The 22,553-nt window shown below is 37.6% G+C and overlaps 1 protein-coding gene across 4 annotated transcripts in view; it reads left to right on the forward strand.

Annotated features, from left to right (window-relative positions):
• Positions 1-22,553, forward strand: part of ZEB1 (zinc finger E-box binding homeobox 1) — a 126,940-nt gene that overhangs the window by 83,009 nt on the left and 21,378 nt on the right. For all 4 annotated transcript variants that reach the window (XM_049798147.1, XM_049798148.1, XM_049798151.1 and 1 more), the window contains one exon: positions 17,860-18,060. In XM_049798147.1, the coding sequence (XP_049654104.1) occupies positions 17,860-18,060 (201 nt within the window). The remainder of the gene's footprint in view (positions 1-17,859; positions 18,061-22,553) is intronic.

Consider the following 22,553-nt stretch of genomic DNA (forward strand, 5'->3'; position numbering starts at 1 on the left):
AGAAGTTCTGTCTCTTATGAAGAGACCAGCTACACTAAGCTTGAAAAACTTCTGCCTCTTAAACAAAAGATTTGTATTTTTAAGCCAAATGTTCCCATCATGGTTTGTTAGTGCTCAGCTGTTTTTGTAGTAGACTTTACAAAGTCTCTGTCTTGAAGTGACTGACAGATGTTTCCTACTGTCCTCAATATTCATCTGAAATCAGGCATATCTTTGTTACTCTCTTACTGTCTTTTCCATTCATTTACAGAAGCCTGGCAAAATTAAAGAATGCCTGTAATGCATGTCAGGTCATTTACATGAATAAATATGGGGCTGGATATTTTATCTTTTTTTTTTTTTTTTAAACTGGTTTCTTTATTTAAGCTACCCTGTAGTTGATCCTTTGTTAGATTCTTCTTTATCCCTGTTCATTCACCTTACATAGGAATTGCAATGTCAAATGAAATAGATAAGCTGGTTTAAATTAAAGTCTCAAAATGTTTTACTTCATCCTTGCATAGACAGTGAGAATTTGGAGGTGTTGGACTAAATTGAATACACTTATTCATCACTATTAACAAGTCTTGGATCATACCTGCTGTAGAATAAATTCCACTGTCATAGTTAAAATCTCACAGTTGTCTTTTATGGACTGATATTTTAAATCATCATCTTCTTTAACTCACTCTTTTTTACAGTATTTATTTGTTGAGAACTTTTTACGAGCTTTACTGTGCTGTGTGTTGATCCTGTACAAACATGACAGCATGCTTTCTTGGAAATTCAGTGTATCATGTAGCTGCATACTATAAAAAGTAATTATGAATATTTAAGAAAGGTTTTAGCATTAGCTTATTAGCTACTATTCATTCAGCTCGTATTACAGTAATGTTACACTAACTGAAGAATGTCAAAACCCTGTTATTTCTCACTTCTGCTATGTTGTGGCAACACTTCATTTGCCCCTCGAAATAATAGAGATGATGGTTGGTCTCCCTTTTATATTTAAAAAAAAAAAAAAGCAGCAGAAAACTAATGAAAGATTAGAAATATTTTTGCCTGCAGGATTTTTTTTGAGAGTAAAATCTGTAATAGTTTAAGGAATAATTCACTTTGGAGTTTATAAAGAAACAATTGTGAGGCTGAATGCAGTAAAGCAGCTGAGGGAGCTTCTCCAGAGGCACAGCAGAAGCTGATGGACAGAACGGCTTTTTCTGAAACTCAGTCATGTTACAGAACTGATTACTGTACTTTTGTTCAGTAAGGAAAGCGATTTTTCTTCTGATTGGAAAAATGCTTTCTTGGGTGTTGCTTCTCTAAACTAGACAAATTCCTTAGATTAGGTAAATTTAGATGAAGATTATGGAAATCCTTGCCCTTGTGCCAGTTATAGCCCCTTCTTCCTGTACTGGGTGTGTTTGTGAATTCCACACCTCTCTTGAGGGAGGCAGATTTTTTTTCTAAATCATTGATTAATAGACAAATTTTCAATGGTTGATAGGAGTTGCAGTTGCTGGTAGGATTCAGAAATACGAGAGTGAACTGAAATCAGTGTAATATAAGGCTTAAAGGCAAGGGTTGCCATTCAGAAAGTGACTTAATGCTGGGGAAGGGGAGCAGGGGAGAGGGGGAGTCCTACTGGGTGCGTGCCGACAGCCCTCAGGACTGCAGACCTGGGGGGCAACAGCCTTCGGGGCGAGCTCCGTTTGCCTGCGGTTCGCTCACATAGTGCTTAGGCTCAAAGAATGGAACTTGTCAGATTTCAAGCTAGTATTCATTGACAGATCATCAAAGTCATGTCAAAATGTGGTTTATGCTATCTATAGATGCATACAGCTGTTAGGAGAGGGGAAGGGGTACACTTGATTTGGCCGCAAGCAGCGGTGATGAGGAGTCCAGGCAGGTGCTCAAGCATTAGCAGTATTAAAGCAGAACTGCATGCTCTTCCGTGGCACGCTTTTTTCAGTATCTACATATTGAATTAGACAAGTGGTTCAAAAAAAAGTACTTTACTAGGGATCTCGTATACACTCAGTATTTTCAGTAGTCAAGTAGCTTTTAAGATTGTAAGATGTTTGTTTCCTTAATAATAGCATTTTCTGCTACATAAGTTCAGACAGAGATAATACCATGTCATCATGTTGCTTCTGCTTTGAAGTTCCTAGCTTTGCAAGATATTTTCTTATTCATTAAGGCTGTTTTGGAGAGATAGACTTATCATTCTTCAAGGCCAACGGTGCTGGTTTCTCAGGATGTTATTCCACTTCTTAAGGAAAACAGTCTGAAATAGTTTGCTAGTACATCTATTAGTTTGCTATTTTGTCTAAATAGTCCTATTGAGAAGTGAATGAGATATTATGTAATTTAGGCCAGTGCCTAAATTTAGTATTTCTTTGCATTAGAGTGCATTTGTGAGCCTGTATTGCAACAAGAGGGTCTTGTATATTCTTCTCTTCATTTGTGCAGCACTTTCTCAATGCTGATTTGAATCTTCATCTCTCTCACGGGGAGCGGCTGTAGTGTCACAGAGTCAGCATGGCTGTGCAGTCCTGGAAGCTCATGGCATTCTCTTCTCATACCTTCTTTGTGAACCTGACTTCTTTCGAAGCATGTGCTAACTATGTCTGTGAAATATTGTATTGGCTGGATGAGGATTATGCTTTGACGTGGGGGGCTGAAGAGCTGGTTTGTCCCATTCTCGGTCCAAAAATCTGGGTATAATTGCCTTCACGGGAGGATTCAGTAGCTAGTTGTGAACAATTTGTGTGCAGAAATGGAACAGTGCAAATACAGATTACAGTTTTAAAGAAGTTAACAACCCTGCCTTTGGAAGCATCTATCATAAATTACTTGGTCCTCAGAGAAAAATAAGGTCTTTCTGAAGTGTGCTGTGGACTACGTACACAGCCTTTTGAAGCGAAGATGTTAGTATGGCAAAATGTGTTTATTTCCTTAATATAATGTCAGAAATATCCATTAGGTTTCATTCTGACTTGTATAAATATACAAAGTTTTACTTAAATGTGTAAAAATTCACTAATGTATAATTTCCCATTGTTGTTTAGCAATGTATATTATCCTTATGGAATGCACCTTTTGAAAATTAAACTTTTCCTTAAGTTTTGTGCTTCCATTGAAATAGGATAAGACCTTTCATAATCTCATGTATCCATCTGTTAAAATAGAACACCAGGGAATGTCTATCCTTGAAATCCACTAAAACACACTGTAAATCCACTGCATATTTTTTGACTGTATCTCTATTCATGCTCCTCCACTGCAGTAGGTTTCTGGGAATGATAGCTGTTCATTATCTTGCAAAATGAACAAGCCACACTTAGAATTTAGGTGGTGCTTTACTTCCCACTTTTCACAAATAAATTATATAAATGGTCAGTGATTTAATATTTTAAAAGAATTGAAAATCAGTAATGTGAAAAATCTGTAATGTAAAAATGAGTATTGTAAAAACATAGTAGATAATTAAAAATTGGGGAGACGTGGAACTTGTCGTACCACTCCCAGACAGTAATCTGCTGCTGCCAATGTTTTGGGTTGATTAGCTGTGAATATAAATGCAAAAAATGATATGCATGTCATATAGGAATATGCATAATAAACTCACATTATTCAAGATGCAAAACTGCATGAAGCAAACCAGATCGTCCAAATTACATACTAAAACTGTGTTTGTCTACATTTTGGTATTTTAACATCTCTTTGTACTCTTTATTTTCAGGAGAAGTAAATTAGAAATGTTTGATATAACAATCTCTTGTGATAATAACATGTAATCTTTATAAATTAGTTACCCTGAATCCAAAAGTTGGGACCTATATTTTGAAACCTGAAACCTTGAACACCATTAAAAATGCTCTGTTGTTATTTTGTGAAATCAGAGTGAAGACAAAATGTAGCTTGTCAAATTAAAAGACAAATTTAAAAAATAAAAAAAAAAAAGCCATTCTCCTGTGTCATAAGCAGGGGACAGCCAGGGGACTTACTTGAATACTGCAGTGTTTAAACCTGTAGTCAGACTAAATAGCTGACCATTATGCATTTGACAAACTAGCTCTCTTTCAAGAGATATATTTAAGAAATTACTTAGAGGTTAAGAAAAAATGTTGTGAAACATGAAATGAAAATAAAATTATACTTTCTAAATAAATTTATTTTGATAATTTATTAGTTTAGATTACATTTATGCAACATCTGTTTGAAACTGCGTAATTTATTGTTCTGTTAATTTAGGAATGAGTAAAGAAAAATGCCAGGGCTTCATAAGGCATGTGATTATGGTGATATTTCTACCATGTATATAATCTTAATGCTGAAGACTTCTCTAACGGCACCTTATGATAGTCATAAAACTTTGGGGGGCAAGAAAGAATTGCTGTAATTGGCTATTCTTGTATATAAAATGCGGCACTTGGAGTACCATTCCTCTGCTTTGTATCTAAGAGGATCTCAGAACTTCATAAGCCAAACTGGTACTCCTGTATTACAGTCTTTTTATTATCTGCGAAATAAATATTTACTGTATATAAACCTAGGTAATGATGTTATATAAAATCACCAGTATTACAAAATATATAATATACATTCTGTAAACATGTCAACTGTGTCTTCCTGAAGTATTAAGTTATCCTAATGATACCTGAAGTAATGGCGCACGATTCAGGCCAATTCAGGCACGAGTGGATGCTCTGTAATTGATACCCATGCAGGAGTGCCACAGGAGTGGAATCATTTCACACAGTGATTGAGTTAGCATCATGGAATCATCTTAGTTACAACTGATAATTTGTATTAACCTGAGTTTTTATGTATAATGCTGAAACAATGGCTGTCAAGTTTTTGAGTATGAATTAAGGTAATTATCAAACTGTAGTTCCAATTAAGTCTTTAATGAGCATAAATCCGAAGCAACTGTATTACAGTTATATTCAATTTATGCTACAGTTATGAACAGAAATAGGATATTGTGCTTTTCTAGCAAGTTGGTCAGTATGAGGGAACTTGTATGTAATTTTGAGGCATGCTATTGTGGTGTGTGTCTGTGGTTTATGCCTATTTATCTCTCACAATGAGTGTCACCATCTTGCTGCAATCAAATAAATTTCTGTAACTGACCGCATTCTCCCAAATGATTGGTGCCCATTGGTACCTAGTAGCAATACCCATTGGTACCTAGTAGCAATTAATGAGACAATTTTCTGTGGCTTATCTTAAACTTGGTGACATTTATCTGTGTACAAGGGTTAATTTTTACTGTAGTAATAATCAATTTATTTTTAAAAATCTGTCTCTGAGAAAGTAATTAATGATCTTGCCTTTTAAATACTTGGCTAACTTTTTTGTACGTGAGAAGTTTTATGAAGGAAAAAAATGTCAAGCATCTGGAGTAGAAACTGTGTAGAAACAATGTGGCTGTCTTATAAATAGAGCATTTTGAACATACAACAGAGTGGTACAGTCACCAGTGGACAGATAATTTTTGAAGAGTAAAACAGACTATGTAACCCATGGAAATACTTCTTCCTCTCAGCCTCTCCTCAGTTCAGTTTACTGTTTCCAGTTGTTCAGTAATTGGAAGTACTAAAAGGTGAAGGCTTCTCAGATATTTATGCATCTCATGCTTAATTTTAATGATCGCCACGCTCAGTTGTCTCGGAGGCAGTAAGCCACTGCGGCCGTCAGACTGTACTTGGCTGTGAGGAACACCAGTCAGATGTATAGATTGGTTTTTCCAGTCTTCTGAGTAAAATGGTAGACTATAAAACTAATACTGGTGACAGAAATGCAAACTTACCTGGGATGAAAGAGGACATGAGGGAAAGGTTTCTACCTTTTGCCTCTCTAATTTGGAGCAGAGAATGACTAAATCATTGCTGCCTACCTTGGTCCCTGCAGTATATTCTCTGAAAATTCTGGTTTTTTTAAAAAAATCATAAATATCAGGATTTTATCTATTTGATATTTATGTCAGTATAATTTTATGGGATAATTATGTGTGTTCTTTAGAGAAAAATGGGCAGAAAGCAGGAGATTTAGTCACAAGTTCCTGCCTGTGCATTATATGGCTATTCTCACCTTCTATTTGATATTTATTTTGACCACATGCATTCACAAATATAAATACTTGTAAAAATTTCCTTGTTGCACAGGAGAGGTTTTGTCACCTATAATGAGTGAACACTTCTCTGCATTTTATGAGGCTACCTGAGGGACTGCATATAAAATAGGGGAGCTGCGAGTGAGAAAAATGAACCAAGGCATGGCTTCTCCCCTGCTGAATGTTTAAAGCTGCAATGAAATTATTGATATTTTTTTTTCCACTAGATTTAAAAAAAAAGAAAGAAAATGCTGGGAGGGGATATAGTTCTTTCTGTTCATTATTCTAAGTTTTTGTAAATACTTCCTTAAAGTATTAAACTTGCTTTAAGATTTTGTAAAAGTTCCTAACAGCAGCAGTTGACATGGAATTACACACAAAGAGTTAAGGTCTCATTTGTAGACAGCTCTGCAACCTTGGCTTGTACAGTGGTGATAACAGGTAAAGGGTACAGTTAATTTTCTCATATACCTTCAGCTGTCTTGTTTCTGAAAGTTAATTTTTTTTCTTATGGGACCATTTTTAGTTTTTCCAAAGCTATAAGCACCTTGTAATAATACCATTTTTTAAATTATGCTGCCACTGAGAATTTTCTTATTTGCATGTACAATTTGCATCAATCCAGAGACTAGAAGGAGAGAATATTTGGGCAATAGTTAGTTTTTTCGTTAGAAAAAGGACCATCATTTGCAAATCCAGTAGAGAAATTGCCATTGCAAGTCCCTCTGTCTCCCTGAAAGACTGAAAGCCTTCGTCTTGCAAAGCTATGAAGCTTCCATTTTTAGCACAGAAAAGCAGCAGAGTAATGAAACGTCTCAAAGCAGCATGCTGAAAATGACATTTCTTAAGTTACTTTTCTGAAGTAGCCTTAAGAGAAATATTTCAAAATCAGATTATTTTTATATGATGATATAGGTTTACATCTATAGATACACATTTCCAAATCTAATTTCAGTCTATCAAACCTCAAAATATATATGTAAGTATGTTTATATAAAAATACATAAACATATGTTTTTCCTGTATTTTAAAATTATTATTGGACAAAGACTAAATAATTGAAATACTTGTCTGTGTACTCTCTACTTCTCATCTCTGGACTCATGTCAATTCTACATTCAAATAAATTCTCATATGAGCGCTGGAGTTGATTTTAAAGTTGTTTCCTGCCCTTAATAAATTCTATAAACTTTTAACATGTAGCATTACAGTATCTGGAAAGCCATTCAAAGCGGCGTGCATTTGGAGTCTAGCCTTTCTAGGAAAGGCTTATATAGTGTCCTAGTGTACAACTGCTGTGATTGTATTTCTCAGGTGATAGACAGTTGAAACTGTAAGGTGTGTGGGCTACCTTGAGAGCTCCCACTTGGTGACCCAACAGTCCCCTGTACTAAGGCCCCTTGTAGAGAGGTCTGCCTGCATAGTTTTGGTGATCTTTTCTAATGAGTGTGAAACCAGCGTCCCTAGTTGAGCTTGTCATCTGCAGTCTCAGGAGTTACCTAAACACGTATAGCTGCTGTGGTCAGGTCATCTTACTAGATGATACTTGGTAATGTTCAGAGTTGAGTGCAGATGGGAACAACCATGCCTATGAGCTTAAGATATTTCAAGCGAGTGGAAGAAAAGGTTTTCATTCGAGAAGCAACCCAAAGGGAGGAGGTGGTAGTGGTCTCTCTCTTACTGGACCGTACGTACCACGTGTGACAACTTGTTACCAGTCCCAGAGCTCCATTGCCATTCACTCGTCTTCAACCCCGCACTCCAGTGCTGAGAGATTTGCGTACTCGCTGGCATCCGTGTCTTCTGCGCCATCGTTCTTCTGTCTCCCAAAGGTCCCTTTCAAGCTGTGCTATGTTGCTCTTGCAGCTCCTCTGTCAGGATGTTTGTTAGCAGCATAGATCCAGACTTTTTGAGGAGTATGGGATTCGATCCGTAGAACTTGTCACACAACCTCATCCACTTTCATCTCTAACAGCCTGTGGTTACAGGTTCTGGCCGGCACCTGTCACCACAAGCTCTTGGCTGTCTGGAAGGACCACGTACAACTTTCCTTTCAGTTGCTGGCATGTCCTGCACTCAGAGTCTGTCAAGAATTTGATTGATCCCTTCAGAAAGTAAATTGCGGAAGGGGGTATATGACCTGGTTGCTTGTAGGAGGGAAGAACAAACAGGGTAGATGGCCCAAGAGGTCCCTCCCCTCTGCAGGTTTAGGTTTTGGTGCCAGTCACATTTAGTCATTTTTATAATGGAATGAGCAATAGAAAGTTTTATTCTTCAGACTCTGCAGGCAAGGAGCGTGTGTGCGGCCCTTCCAGAGGTGTTTGGCTGCAGGTGCACATCCTTCAGTGTCTTAATTCAGATCAGGACTGGTTTTGAATTGAATTTCCTGGTTGTCCTCACTCACTGTGCTTTGACTTGGGAGCATGCCTTTTCTTTATATAAAATGAGAGATAGGCTCTGGGAGCACTCTTAAGTGTGTTGCGGCCACTAACAAAAATTTACTCCAGAAGACCAGACTAGAGCTAGTTTTATGGAGAGACCACTCTGTGTTTCAGAGCATGAACACTAGGTCCTCAGTGTCAGCAGGTTCACCATGTATTTCTGTTTCCCTTCCACCAGCCTGCCTGCTAGTGTGGGTATGAGCTCGCTGTTCTTCTGACTCTTACAAATCCTTTACAAGCAGTGGGACCTGTTTTTGGATTCCTCTCCTGACTTGGTGTTGGGCTCAGCATCCCAGAAGTGATACAGAAGTAAAATCTGATGTCTGTCTTAGGTACGTAGTTTGAATAGTTTGGGACAGATGGAAGGAATATGTGTATTCTTCAGCCCAGAACTCATCTTCGTCATAGGCAAAGCAGGTAGTTGGCTAAAACAGCTGCCTGCCAGGAGCAGCCACAGCAGCAGATTGCCCAGCTGCTCTCTCTGCTGTCTGCCTTTATTCACCTTTGTGGCAGAAACTCCACCCTGTCTGCCCACTGGGAAACCTGGAGCTCCTTCTGCTTCTGGGTTGAAAACTGTCCCGTTCCAATATAATTGTGCATATGGGACTCAGTTAACCTGAAATCAAACTAACAATCAGATGAACAAAGGCAAGCAACAAAAATTTTAATCACTGAAGCTGGAATGTTTGCCAGATTTGCTCCAAGTATCTCTTATGTCATCTCAGAGTTTAGTGCCAGAGCTGTAGCCATTACCCTCGTGGTGGGGAACTGGCCCTGACTTAGATCATCAGGCTTTGCTCCAGGCTTCACCATATCAATAGAAAAATTCAATATCGAGGGTCAGTTTGGTTTTAATGTCGAGTACTGATTGATTTTAAAACAATGATTTAAAATTGACAAGCAGAAAATTTGTATTTACACCACTGATGTTAATGTGTGTTGTGTAAGCCAAGCCAAACATTCAGTCTCACTTTTGGTACAGCATTTAGAGCACATTTTCGTATACAGTCCACTTGCAAAGCATTTATTTTAAACTCAGAGTTTCTTTGAGTTGACCAGAAGACCAAATAACCCAGTACGTATGTATTGAGATGAATCTTAATGTGCACTAAGGTATATAAATCTTGAATTTTATGGCTTTTATTGTGTCAGAATGTTCAATCAAAATGTGTGTCAAGCTGCATTTGACTGGACATTAGTATTCAGTTAAGAGGTGTTAAAAACATTTTGAAAGAGATTTTTATTAGTTAAAATTATCAAAAATGTGTTTGGTACATGTAAATATTTAGACTTACTTTTTTACAACTATTCATATATTTATATAAACACACATGGGAGATGTAAGTTTGATCCCTTCAGGCACAGGAAGGACTGAATCCAGTTCCCCTTTTCCTGTGGGGGCATGTTCACGTGTGTATTTGTCTGTGTCTAAATAAACAATGAGTCAACCTCTTATATAAAAGATATAGTTCTATTCTCCACAGTTATAGCACATATGCTGTTCTTAAAAGCAGAATAATTTTTCTGAAAATTACAACTATATTTTTAAATTAAATTTAAAATGGATTATTTCAGAAACTAATCTCTGGCAGGGTTGGTTTTTTTTTTCCCTTGAATGAATTAATTAAGAGTATAATACTGTATGCTCACACTTTCCGCATAACAAGATCTGATTGTAGTGTATTTTTACCTAGTTCAACAAGCTGGCTAATGTAACGTGTTCTGCTACCTCCGCTCCCCTCCGTAGTGCTGCTGGCTGTCCCAATACTACGGGAAGTCACCCTGCTGCCTGATGGAGGCTATGACAAGATTGGGAAGCAGCAAATATTTTCACAGAGGGTTGCTTGTACTTGTTTGGGGAATAATGACGGTGTTTCTAAATAGCCAAGCAGTAGTCAGGCAGGTAAAATTCTAGGTAGATAAAAGTGAAGCAATATATGTGGAGGGAGGAGCAGAGTCCTGTGATGGGTTGTGAGCTCATTGTTACCGTTTGGGAACAGCACTTCTGGGGTTACAGAAAATAAACCTGTAGTATTGTCAGTTTAATTACTTGTAGCAGTCAAGAAAAGTCCTAGAATATGACTTGCATTATTAGAAAAGGGATAGAGAAGAAAACAGCACATTATGCTGCTAGTCTAATCCATGATGCATGTGCATCCTGAATGTTGGGGTGCAGTTCTAGGTTATCATTTCTCCCCCTTGTAAACACAGTGATGCAGCAGAACAGAAGGTCCAGAGAGGTGCAGGAAAAATGATCAGTGGAACAACTTCTGTATGAGTAGCAAGTGGACAAGGACTCTTCAGGTTGGAAGGGAGGGCTGTGAAATGAAGTATATAAAATCATGAAGAGCATAGAGGACACAAGTGGGGAGGATTTAGGGGACACCCACTGAGTCTAGTGCAGAGCAGGTTCAAAATCAACAGAATAAACTTATTCTTCCCACAACACAGAGTTGTGAAACTGCTTGCCTCAGAATAATGTAGATGCCAAAATTTTCACTAATTCAAAAAGTAACCAGACAAATTCACAGAAGATTAGGCTATTAGATATGAAGACAACACACCTCATTTAGGAATTCCAGGAGCCAAAAAACTACTGGAAACAGGCAGAGAATTTTTGGACAAGCAAGAATATATGCCTTCCCTTTTCTTAAGCTCTTCCCCGTGTTTCTGCTTCAGATGGTAACATAGTTCTGTTTATATTATTGCATGGAAGGTACTTATTAATTTTAAGTGCATGTATTAAAATGAGAGGAAATATATGAAAAGAACATAAAGTTCTAACTTTACTAAAGATACTGGGCAGCTTATCAGTGGAGAGGTGGAAATATGGCAATTCATTCAGGAGCAGTAATAAAATTAATAGTATACCCTAAAATCTAAATTATAAAATACTGAATGCTAAATTACCAGGTTTCTGACTTTGCAATATATTTTACTTAAAATATTTTTAAGACTAGAGCAAAATAATATATGGGTGCAGATTTTTAGTTGAGCTAACAGAGAGTAAATGGTTTCCAAGAGATGATTGTAGGCTGTCAGAGCAGAAATCCATGAACCAAAAATGCACTTCACAGCACAGGAGCCGTTCCAGTTTGTAGAATCAAAGATTTCTTTTCTAACAGTATTCATGAATAAGCTTTCAATTTTTTTGTATTAGAACTTGGAAGAGCTTTTAGAAGTAGGATTTCTAAAAGATCAGAATCCCTCGCACCTGTTCTAGATCTCCAGCCTTTTCAGTGTTTTGATACTGAGCCCACACAACTCAAATGTGTTGGTTACATGTGTCCAACATCTAAAAAATTCAAGGGTGTTTGTGTTAACTCACAAATTCCTAAAAGTTTTGGGGTTTTTTTAATGGAAGTAGGCAGGATCTTGGATTAAGTATGGAGAGGTATAAAAGAGACAGGTAGTAAGAATGTTGGACTAGACTCTGCATAAAAGATAGTAACTACTCGCAAGCTGAAGAAAAGGCTGTAAGAGATCAGGATCAAAGCATCCTTCCCTCTCTATGCTTCTAGATAATGATAATACATATTAGAGATTACGGATTAGTTCTGTTGAAGCCTGTCATCTTTCTAGTGCAGCTTTGTGCTGTTGCCACCTGATCTCAAATTATTCTGATACATATTCCACCACGTACTTTTTCTCTTGTTGAGATGGGTAAATTCCTATCAGAATTTGAGTGATATGAACTTGATTGGGTCATTCTTCGCGTTGGGAATGCTGTCTTTCATGTCATCTAATGATTCTGAAGGCAGATCTGGATGGGGGAGCGGTGAGCAGGTACCTGCTGCCAGCTTTTTGAGAAGCTTTCCTTCTATTGCCACCCAGGTCACTTGCCTTTTTGGGGACTGTCCTGTTACAGCATATGCTATGGAAACAGTGAGTCCTATAGTCTTTCAGCACCACAATATTAGCATTCACCTTAAACTTCTCAGGTCCATTGGTTTTAAATCAGAGAACTAAAGATTCTGTTCCTTTTAAATACCATGTTTGAATTTGACTAGACATGTGTAGTGGTTTCCTAGCTGTATTCAAGCAGCAAAATAATATATTTCTCTGTTTTAGCTCTTTATTCACTAATTCCATTTGAACATACTTCCTTTTTAATTAGAATTGCGCAACATCAAACATCTTCTCTGCATTTAGGACTGTAAAAATCCAGAAAGCAAAGCTCATTTTCTGCAATTCATTTTGCAGTCATTTACCCTTAGAGCAATGAAAGCTTCAACTGCAGATATTCATTTATTCTTTAAGAATCAGGATACTGTAGCAAGAAAGTGATCAGCAGGAGAAGAAGTAATTATGGTTCATAAGATGTATTTTTCCTGTATTGTTTTTTAATGACTCTTTCATCTATATTTTAGAAGATATATAGTAATGATTTAAAAAATTACTTTTATTGAATAAATATTTAGTCTTCAGTGTCATTTGTAATACATATGTTGAAAATGGGGCTTTCTAGTCATCCGTGAAAGTAAAGCTGAAATGAATAATGAAACCGTTTAATGTAATAATTTACATTTTTATGCTAAGGTTACATACTATTCGGTGGACAAAACGGGCCAGTATGTCTGTTACACATCATATGTGCTTGCCTGGTGACCTGTTTTCAGAGGCTTACAGCCATGGTTCATGATCTGAGTCAGACGTACCTTTTACAGTTGAAGATCAGATTCCCTTTACTGGTCTGCTGCTTCTCCTCTGCTGCTGCTGGCCGTCCCTGGAGCGGTGGTGGCCGAGGGTGACGTAACCTCTCTAGCTGTCCTTGCTTTTCACAGAGCAGTGTCTCATCGTGGGGACATGCTGTTTGTGCCAGTTTTCTGTGATCCAGGCTGAATTACTTTGTTTAGGTAGTTGCTACTTTCAAATGACATTAACTATATGTTACTGAAGTTTGAACTATTTGTAGTTATTTTATTGGAAAGCTGTAACTGTTCTTCTAAGCGAGGTTTTCCATGTGTTTTTTATTTTCTGCATGGAATACTTGGCCAACTTAGAAGCCCCTTGAAGTCATCATTTATGTGTATTCAATTGAATTTCTTTCAGAGGCTGTAAGCAATGGCTTCTACACACTGTGTTTGTATTGAGTATGTTTCAAGCTCTATCCAAAAAGGTTTAATTAAATTTATTCGTCCCAACTTCAGCAGTTACTGTGGTGCCAGGCATCAAGCAAGGCTCGTGAGCTTGTTGTCTTCTTCTTTTCAGTGGTGGCTATTTGGAGGAAACATCAAGGACAAAAGGAGAAAATACCCAAAATGATGTGCAGATAGCAAAGGTCTAAATTTGGCTCTAGGATTGAACTGGAGCAGGGGCAGGGGGTGGATGGTTACCCCTGCAGTTGGATGCCGGGTGCCATAGTTCCAGGGTTTCTTTAATGTCTTCAAAGAGCTGTGAAGCATGTAGCCAAAACGTGACTGAAACGAATGAAGATAGCAGCCTGCTACTACCACCTTAGTCTCGTAGGGCACCAGCAGCAGATCTGCGTTGCTAAAGCTAGGCTTTGCAGCCATGCAGGCATCAGTATGGTACCATGTAATGGGATTTTAATTTTAATTAGCTTAAAAAATACAGTAAATTACAGGCTTTGATTGGTTTTTAACCAACATTTCTATTAAAGAATATTAATATATTCTTTGAAATCAAACACTCGACTTTGAAAGTCGAGCATTCAAAAAAAGTTGAAAAATGTCAGAATGAAGATTGTTCAAATTGTTTTAATTTGTCCCTTGCATGTATGCATAATGATAAGATCTTTAATTATGTGATCACATAATTTTTTCACAGGAGGAATGGTGCCCAGAGAATGTAACAGGGGTGTTTATTAAAGGAAGCTCTTGCCTCCAGAACCCTCGCCTTAATCGCTGGAAAGCGTAGTAATTTAAGTAGAGGGGTGCAGGAATCAAAAGCACGCTTTCTGAGGCATTTGAAAGCTTCAGTGAAAGACTGGTGTTTATCCTCTCTCTTTCAAGGAGTTTTTATGTGATTCTGGAAGGTCACTTACTTTGGAGGTGATGTCTCTGTTTCTAGTTGCTGTGGCACGCAGGCCGAGGTACCTGGGCTCTGAGCACAGCTGCATTTGGAATGAACACAAGTGTGCTTTGAATATATAAAATGCTGTATAAATGCAAAGTCCTCGGAAAAGTAAGGCCTGAAATGCCTTACACTGATGTGGTAATGCCAGGATTGCCAAAAGAACCCTCTGGTTTTAAGTAGCCAGGTTTTTTCTCTGTAAAATGGAGATACCATCACCCTACTACAGTTCAGTTAACTATATGTTTTGAAGCATTCCTGCTGAATGCCATGTAGGGAAATTATCTATAATATATATTTATAATATATTATATATAAATATATAATAAATAATCTCTAATATAATATATAATGAGGAATCCCATTTTGGCTAACATCCTATAAGTGAGGCTTTGGGAACACTGCTGACTGATGGAGATAGAAAGAATGAGTAATCACTCTGCAGTCTGAAAAAATGAGGCAGGATCCTACAAATACTCAGTTCGCTCCATAAAATTGAGCATTCCCTGCGTATTTGCCATCACTGCACTAGATGAGGCAAGGATCCTATAGAGGGAAAACAGCATGTAATCATTTAGATATACGGATGTTTCCATCATTTTAAGTGCTTGACTTTCTGCTGCGTTTGGTGTGCGGGTTGCCTGGCCATCCCAAATGTGCCAAGCCCTTTTAGACACAGGTGTGGCAGTTTAATTCCCCCAAAGCTCTTTGTAAGAGGAAAACAGGAATGTTACAGCCAGATTTCTCTCACAGCTGATTTTATTGTGTTGCCTTGTTGACAGCTGATCTTTGGTGCAAGGAACCAAAATCCCAAAGACCATTTGTTCCTCGCTTTTTATGGAGAAGGAGGAGTTCTTAAGTTTTGCAGAGTTAGCACATGAGTGTAGTAAGAATGTATGAAAATGTTTCAAGGTAAATCGAGCCCTAATGAATAGATTATATTTAAAATAAAAAAAAATATATGATGAGGAAAAGAGATGTTTTTTCTCCACACGTGTAATTTTTCAGGACAAACTTTCTGATTGTATTTTTGTTTTCCATGAAAACAACTCTAAATCTACTATGAGGGATTCCGCTTAATTTCCCAAGCTAAACAGGAATTTATTTTTTTTTCCAAAAACTCAAGTATTTATTATCTACATTACTGAAATCTGAACTTATGCCTATAATTTTTGATCCTGGCTCTTATTGATCTCCTTTGCATGTGGCAAAGGTAAATACATTGGTGTTTTGTATTAATAATCCTCCACATCTAAGCATCACAGTAAAACCCAGTTAAGACAACAAGCTAAAATAATTTTTCCACTTCCTCCTGTTTTATGTCTATTCTTAGACTTTCTTAGAAAGTTGCGTTTACTATTTCTCAGGCAAATAAATTCATAAATCTCTTCTGCTTTGGTGAGGGAATACATGTATGTCTTGTCTTTCACACAACATTACAGCATCCCTTACAGTACCTACTTTACTTTGCAGAAAATCAGTTACAGAATATAAAGTGAATATCAATTTATCAATTGAAATGGACCACATACTAGTCTTTAGGCAATTTTCCTAAATTTGTTGTCTTAGAAGAGGTTGATACCATGAATAGCAGGGCGTTACTACATTTTTCAAATAACACTATATGTATAAAATACGGAAACATGGAATGATTGTTTTAAATTCAAAAGGCTCTTTTGTCATGCTTACACATGTTCTAGAAGTCTAGAGACGTTTTTCTCCTGAATTGGAAGGAAATGAAACAGTAGCCTGTCAGTTCATAATGTTACTCACTTTCCCTGCTTAAATGCATTTTTTAAATGACTAGAATATCTACTTTAAAAAAAAAAAAATAGCTGACTTCAGAAGAGAATGAGTCTAGTTTGCTATTTATCTGCCTTAATAGGCAGGAGTTCACGTGAAAGAATCAGTCTGGCTTCTCATGTGCTAACAGTGACAGGGTGCAGGTATCATAAAGTAGCATGAGTATGTGCCTCCCAGGCATAATTCGGATAACCACTGAAGGAGTACTGCAGCCAAGATGAGTCTTGTTAGTTTATTCATTGATAAATTTATTCTCTTTCTTAAACTGTATTTTGAAACATTTCAGTAAGAAGTTCAAACTTGGCAGTGAAGAAGAAATACACATATAGATATAAATGTTTAATAGTTTAACTTCAGTGTGAGTAACAAGACATTTCAACAGATTGTGAAAGTCATTTTTTTCTTAATCCTTACAGTTTAAATTGAAATGGCTGTAACTGATCTTTTGTGCTTACAAATGAAGACTATTTTAATAATAATCTGCTCCCATATGACAGAAACATATATATCGTCATGTAATCCTTTGTCCACAAGACTCTCACAATATGTTCTCCAGGCTGAAAAAACAGAGTTACTACCTTTTCGTGGTAGCTGGGGAAAATGTTATGTGAGAGTTCCTTTCGAAGCCACGTCTGAGATTTTTCCCTTCACGTTCACCTGCTGAGTCTTTAGCGTGATCTTTGGGTGTAACTAATGGGGAGCACTTTAGCCCTTCCGAATCAAATCTCCTTATTGTTTCCATTTATTTCTATGTATTGCTCCTTGATTCACGTACGCAGAGCACGGGGGTGGCATCAGTTACAGGGAGAGCCAGTGAGAAGACGGACTGGGTGTGCGGAGCTGGCGCGCATACCTGCGGACAAGGGCTTGCTCGGTGGGACTGGACAGGAGCGGTGAGCTGCCCCCTGCGCAGCGTGCCCAGCCCGGGGTTGCGTGGTCTTCAGTGCCAGCTGTTTCCCTGCAGTTTTGTTCCTGCTGTACCCCACTGATTGCTATGTACAGACAGCCTGTCCTCACTATACATGTCTGTCTGTAACAAAATGTTGTTTATCGGTATTAAGTGTTTCAGAGACTGTTGATCAGGCCATAATATTCTTAAAGGAAACGTACAGTAATGCTGGTATCCAAATTGGAGTGATCCAGTTGGAAGCCTGATGCTTCAGCGTGGCCCAGAAGACAACTCTGGAGTTGTCTGCTGCCTTTTCTTGTGCAGCCTTACCTCTCACTTTTGCGCACCCAGCGTATCGTGGTTCCTAGCAGTTGGCTGAAGCCCAGCAGCTGTCAGATGTCTCCTTGTGTGCTGCCGTTATGTCCAAGTTGCTCACAAGCCACTGTCATCCCCGTGTGGAAAGAAGAAATAACAATATGACTCCATAGAGATGCCCCAGATGTAGCATCTAGCCACAGTACTGAAAGCTTTGGAGCTCCATGCTGTAAATCAAGAGTGTATTGATCAGTATTTTGCTTCTTTTCTGTCCGCAGTTACCAATTACAATAACGTGGTAGAAGCAAACTCAGATTCAGATGATGAAGATAAATTGCATATAGTGGAAGAAGAAAGTGTAACTGATGCAGCAGACTGTGATGCTAGTGTGCCAGAAGATGACTTGCCAACAGACCATCCAGTATTACCAGAAAACAGTGAAAGAGAAGGGAGTACAAACAGTTGCTGGGAAGATGAAGGTATGTTCATTTTCACTGATGACGTTATGTAGAGAAAGGTTTCTAAAAAGCTTTGATAGAACTTTTTTTTGGTCACTTTGTTACTGAAATAACGTGTAATAGTCACAATCAAAAAAGAGGTTTTCTGTTGTGTTTACTGTAATATATTTTATATTCTTCATTTAATATTTGAGGCAGATTTTGAGGTGCATTCATTCTACTTGCATTGTTAAACAGGAGCTTCAAATCTATGGATGCAGCATTCTCAAGGGTGATCAGAAACTAGTTACTTGCTTTTAGTTTTTCGAAGTCTTTTTGCGTGGCAGGTCTCTGCCATAGCTCCCGGTAAGGTTCAGGGTTTGCTCAGCTTGGGGAGTAAGCAGTAAGCCAAAAACATGAAACAAAACAATATTCAGATGTAAATTTCTCCCTGTGAGCTGCTTCTGACTTTTCTCTTGTAAAATATAGCCAGAAAAAATAATTTTTACATTATTAGTTTTAGAATTGGCTGTCTTACTCATAATGAATCTGTGTTCTGAAAACAGTGGAAGGAGGTAAATGTTGTACATATTATGCAGCAGCTTTAGAAGCTAAAAATGTTAGGCCATCAGGAAATGGGCCTTTTTTTTTACTGTGGAATCAGATACTGCGTTTCATAATATCACATGGTATGCTTACATTTGAGCCAAATGGGGATAAATGCATAAATTAGTGGAATTCATTGCGGAATTTGGCCTTACTCCCCTGAAAGATACAGAATATTTTCTGGTATATCCCTGTTTGTGTCTGAACTCCAGCCACAATTCTATAGCATCCACCTTGTTAAAACTGGTGCTTTAAGACAAATTGCATGACCTCACATCTAAGTGAACGGAAAGCAGTCATATGGTCCCTAACTGCAATCCAGCTGAGAGAGAGCAGCTGAGTTCAAAGAATAGCATCAACTCAGACTGTTTTTACATAGCTGCTATTGCCAAGGTGTGCTGTGCAGGGAAATGAGTATTTTGGAGCTAAATTATTAGCTACGTCATTTTCTTAGTTCTCCTATAATATCTTTGCTCTACTACAGGCTATATATATCAGGAATGGCAGTTACATAAAAATGGGCTGTGTGTAGAGTATTTCTTAAACCCTGTGTACGAAACCTGAAATAGGGAGTGAAGAGCAGCACTGGCTTACAGAGGCGCTGGGTCAAGACCTTTTGGACTTAACGTTTCCTGGAGATGTACCTACAGGTAGTCATGACACAGCGTCTTGGCTCAGACAACCTTCTGGGGTTTTTCAGAGCTCTAGATGTGCGGTGGCATCTTTTTTAACTCCTTATTTCAAATGTACCATTTGTAACCTTTTAAAATTTGTTTGCTAAAAGGAAGCATTTGAACCAAATCCTACTGTGATTGTAGAATCACAGTGTAGGCAATGTTTTCTCTGCCTTGGTCATTGCTGATGAAGACAGACTTTCATCAGTGTTTAGACAGACATAAGATTAAACATTTGCCATGCAGGCTTGCTCAAACTACCATAAATTTCTTCTGTAAAAATGATGTGTTCTGAAGCCTCTTTCGTAGCAGTCTGGAGGGTCTTGTATTTGATAGTAAGGGGTTTTTTAATAAATTGTTTGAATTTTTGGCAATGACTACATGAGAAAAATGGAGGCTACGTTAGGTTTTATGGAGCTTTGATTTGCTATGGTAAAGTACTATTTACTTTTTTATAGCTTTCCTAGAAAGAAAGGTGTGAGCTGAAAATCTTATCATCAGTCTTGCTCGCACATTAAAAATTGGAGAGAGAGGTATTGAATACATGATTCCTCTCATACAGGGAAAGGTGCTGGGGTAGGTGCCCGTGCAACACTAATACCATCTTCAGGCCTGGTGATTATTTTTAGAAAACATACACTACAGCAGTTTTAGTAAGTTGTGTTTCATCAGTAAAGTAGTACTGAAAGTTCCTGGGTTTAGCTGAACTTGACAGAATGATTTTTTTACATATTTATTCTGCTCACGAATGCCCAAGAATAGAAACAACACACGTAACATTTCTTTATCAGATTAGTTTCCTTCCGTTTCCAGTCATTCTAACTGAATTTCTAAAAGACCTTTGGAACAGGTGTTTTAAATATAAGGTGTGTATCTCGAGAGGTTTAACTGAAAGTCATACAAGTTTGAAAAAGTGAACCACATGTATCCTGCACAAGTTGTTGGCAGTGTGCCAGCATTCATGTGTGCAATGATTCTCTAATATGATTTTTTTTCATTTAAAGTAAAACCCACATTACAATTTAAAAAATAGCAAAGGTTAAACTTACTGACTTAATATATTAATACATTTTAAAAGCATTATTATGTATTATAAGTATTTAGCAAATCTAGAATTCTCAGACCTGGTATTAAGATATCTTTGAAAAAAAAGAAAATTTTAAAAAATTGTCCAGACCTTGAAATAACCTTTAAAAATTAATGAAATTATGTTTAAGCTCTTCCTGGAACTCAAAAATTCCTTTAACTCATAAAATTTTAGGTTGAGCCTATGTGCTGTAAGTTGGATTGTGTTCTTTCAGTGTGGTGGGTTGCTGAAGAAGGTTGCTATGCTATTTTGTATCAATTTCTTTTGAGACAAAGGCTAAAAAAGTGTGGCATCTTTTTGATCAAGTTTTTACTTGAAACAAACAATCAGGCAATACTGTAAGCCGTAAACAGTGCTTGCTACATGCATATCAGAAAATTAGCTCTAAAAAATTTAAATTAGCAACTCTTTTGATGGGCTTTGGAATTTATTCTCTTCTCTGAAGATAAGACTGCGGTGGAAATTTCAGTGCAGTTTGTCTTTCTGCCTACAACTAAAATTTCCATTATGCTAACGGTTTAAATTTGATTGGTTATCTTACCTATGCGGAGATCTTTACAGTCAGCCTGTGACACAGTGATTGTGTCATGCATGTTCGCTGCTAGTACACACTGTTGCCTGTGATCTGAAAATCATTAGCATTTAACCCTAGGAAGTCCCACCATATCTCTAAGCAGCTGCTCATAAGCAGTGATGAGATACAGAAGCCCAAGAACGTGTTTTACAATTATCTGGTTTGTCCAGATGTAATGCCAAGAGGGATATTCATGCCCTAGATGCTATTCTTGGAGACCTGTATTTAAGCAGTCATTCAGCAGGTAGCTCAAATTTCTTCTGGCGTTCAGAGCTGTGACTTCTGCTTGGTGGAATGGTGTCTTAAGATCTGTTCCCCATCATCACATCCCTTTCCCTTGCTTCCCAGCAGCTGTATTTGCAGCGTGGTAATTGGGCTTGTGAGGGCACAATTGCAAAGTTGCCTTCCTATGTGGACCATACGTAGCTATAAAGATGAAGCTCTACGTAACGTTTTTCACTTTATTAATTATTCCTACAGCATTAATGAAGACCACCCCCTGTGGAAAAGGGCTCCTGCCTGTCTTATACCCCACTTTTAGATATTGGGAAGACACGGTACCAAACAGAGGTTATGATTATTAAAGTTGAGAAGGTTTTTAACTTCACTGACATTAATCTATAATGCCATAAATTCCTTGACATTCCCTTGGGAAGCATAGCTTTTATTTGTACTGAACCCAATGGAATTTGCTAGAGACACTATAATTTAAATTTCTATGAGTAAGAATTTACTGATACTCCCCCTTTCCATAGAGCCTGTTTCATAATGGAGAAAAATCACAAACCCTTTTTAAAGAAAAATGGCGCTTTTGCATACTGCTTGTTTTTAAGAAATCAAATTTTGAGTTTAAATTTGTATTGCATGCAGTCATCCTTCATAGAAATTCTGAACCAAATTTGTGGTATCATGAGCCAAAAATATAATCAGTTCACAGCCAGTATTGGCCAATAAAATGTGGACTGTTTGGGCACGGGGCGGTTAGATGACAATTAAAATTAAAGTAAGATTTAAGAGTTACAGTTTCCTTTTAAGCATATTTCTTGATTGTGACTATTCAGATATTTGGGGTCTGTGGAATTTTATCAAAGTAGACAGAATTAACAATCTTTCCCTTTGAGGAAGCTGGTATTATCTGAGAACTGAATGTTCTCCTAGAATTTATCATCTTCCATATAAAGGAGAAATTGGCTTCTCCTGTAATTAAAAAGCTGGAATGTCCTGGGGTTTTGACTAGCCAAACCAAAGGATTTTTCCCTGCACTGAAGTAGAGTGAAATAAGGTAAACAGCAGTATAACAGTTGCCATTTCAAATCATAGCAGTTGTATAGTCTAACCTCCTGTATCATGAAAGAGTCTTTTTCTGCAGTGTAGCTCTGAAGCATCTAAGGTTTCCATAATAAAACTATGAAGTAATTCTTTAATTTCACATGTATTAGCATAGCATACTACTGATAGAGGAGTGAAACAACCAACATAGCTTTCCTATGCACTCCTGCCATAAGCCAGAAATGCCAGCAGCAGCCTTTCCAATAGGAACTTCCCAGCCTAGGCTACCCAACAAACATAAATTAGGAACAACTTGGGCCGTTGA

The sequence above is a fragment of the Accipiter gentilis genome, chromosome 4 (assembly GCF_929443795.1).
Source record: "Accipiter gentilis chromosome 4, bAccGen1.1, whole genome shotgun sequence".
Classification (NCBI taxonomy): domain Eukaryota; kingdom Metazoa; phylum Chordata; class Aves; order Accipitriformes; family Accipitridae; genus Astur; species Astur gentilis.